The sequence below is a fragment of the Trichinella spiralis genome (genome assembly GCF_000181795.1).
Source record: "Trichinella spiralis strain ISS 195 chromosome Unknown Scfld2076, whole genome shotgun sequence".
Lineage (NCBI taxonomy): Eukaryota > Metazoa > Nematoda > Enoplea > Trichinellida > Trichinellidae > Trichinella > Trichinella spiralis.
This window is the reverse complement of record NW_003529015.1, coordinates 1-1,091: the sequence shown is the minus strand read 5'-3', so window position 1 is coordinate 1,091 and position 1,091 is coordinate 1. Positions and strand designations below refer to the sequence as shown.

Genomic DNA, 1,091 nt, shown 5'->3' with positions numbered 1-1,091 from the left:
AATTATTTTATTCCATAATCTTCTGAAGATGGACTTGCATGTTTTCAAGTTTGACCTACAACTACTGACTGCAATTTCATTTTATTGAACCAAGCACGAACATTTCCGGAGCTGTGGTGCATTGAGTGAAAGTTCATAATCAATCAGAGACGATGATTTGCTTTTTAGTAATACCGAGCAACAAAGCAGACATACAAGGACTACTTGTTCAGAGCATATGCATCACGTGCAACAATTGCATCCTGTTTTTCACGTTGCGCGAGTAACTGGTGAGCATGCAGGCTGTATGGTGGAAAATGTTCCACCACATATATCCTGCTGCATGGATTCTTCCAGTTTGTTATTCACCAAGATTAAACCATGTCTGCCGGACGAAGAAGCAGAATTGTTTCAGTGGAATTCAAGTTCCCAAGGAATTGCTGATATAGTCAGCTTCGGCAGTTATTGCTAGAGATTGCATTAGTTGGTTGGCAAGCGCTGTGGTGTTAACTGCTACTACATACGTGCGCGCATTGTTTTCTTTTTGTTCCAGTGCCTATTTAGTTATTTGCCTAACTGTTGGTAAACTGCTGTCAGTCAATTGATTGAAATTGCAAAAAAAAATAGTCTACGTGAAGTATTCATTTTTTTCTGTGACAGCGACAAATTTTAGTCAAAGTGCCGGATTAGCAATCCGTGGATATGTTATCAGAGTTTGGCGGTTGTTGATGCGCGCGTTCAGCGTAAACAAATCAGAAAATGGTCAGGTGATGCGCATCAGCTGCCCGTAAAGTTGGGGAAACTTATTTTTGGGGAGAATTGAAGATCAAAATAACAGAAATTTTCTTTTATTGGCTCTGAGAAAACGACTGATTTTTTGGGGGGGGGGGACAACCGCCCCCCCTTTTTTTTAACCCACCCCCCAGAATTGGAGTTGGCGTGACGAGAAAAAAGAGCAAATGGATTCCCTTTACTGAAACATACCGGAAAAGTTGCTCCATTTGCAAATTGTCTGTGTAAAGGGAACAATTCACCTTTTAAAGTCACATTGTTCAATTACCAATATTTTGTACTGACTTGATATCTGTTCACCTTCCTCAACCTCTCTCGAC

General features: G+C 40.6%; 1 protein-coding gene across 1 annotated transcript; it reads left to right on the top strand.

Moving 5' to 3' along the window:
• Window positions 1–217: 217 nt before the first annotated feature.
• Tsp_15599 (conserved hypothetical protein) lies at window positions 218–802 on the top strand. Its single transcript, XM_003368710.1, has 2 exons — window positions 218–427; window positions 653–802. Exons 1-2 carry the CDS (start codon window positions 218–220, stop codon window positions 800–802), a joined length of 360 nt encoding a protein of 119 aa, XP_003368758.1.
• The last annotated feature ends 289 nt before the right edge of the window (window positions 803–1,091 follow it).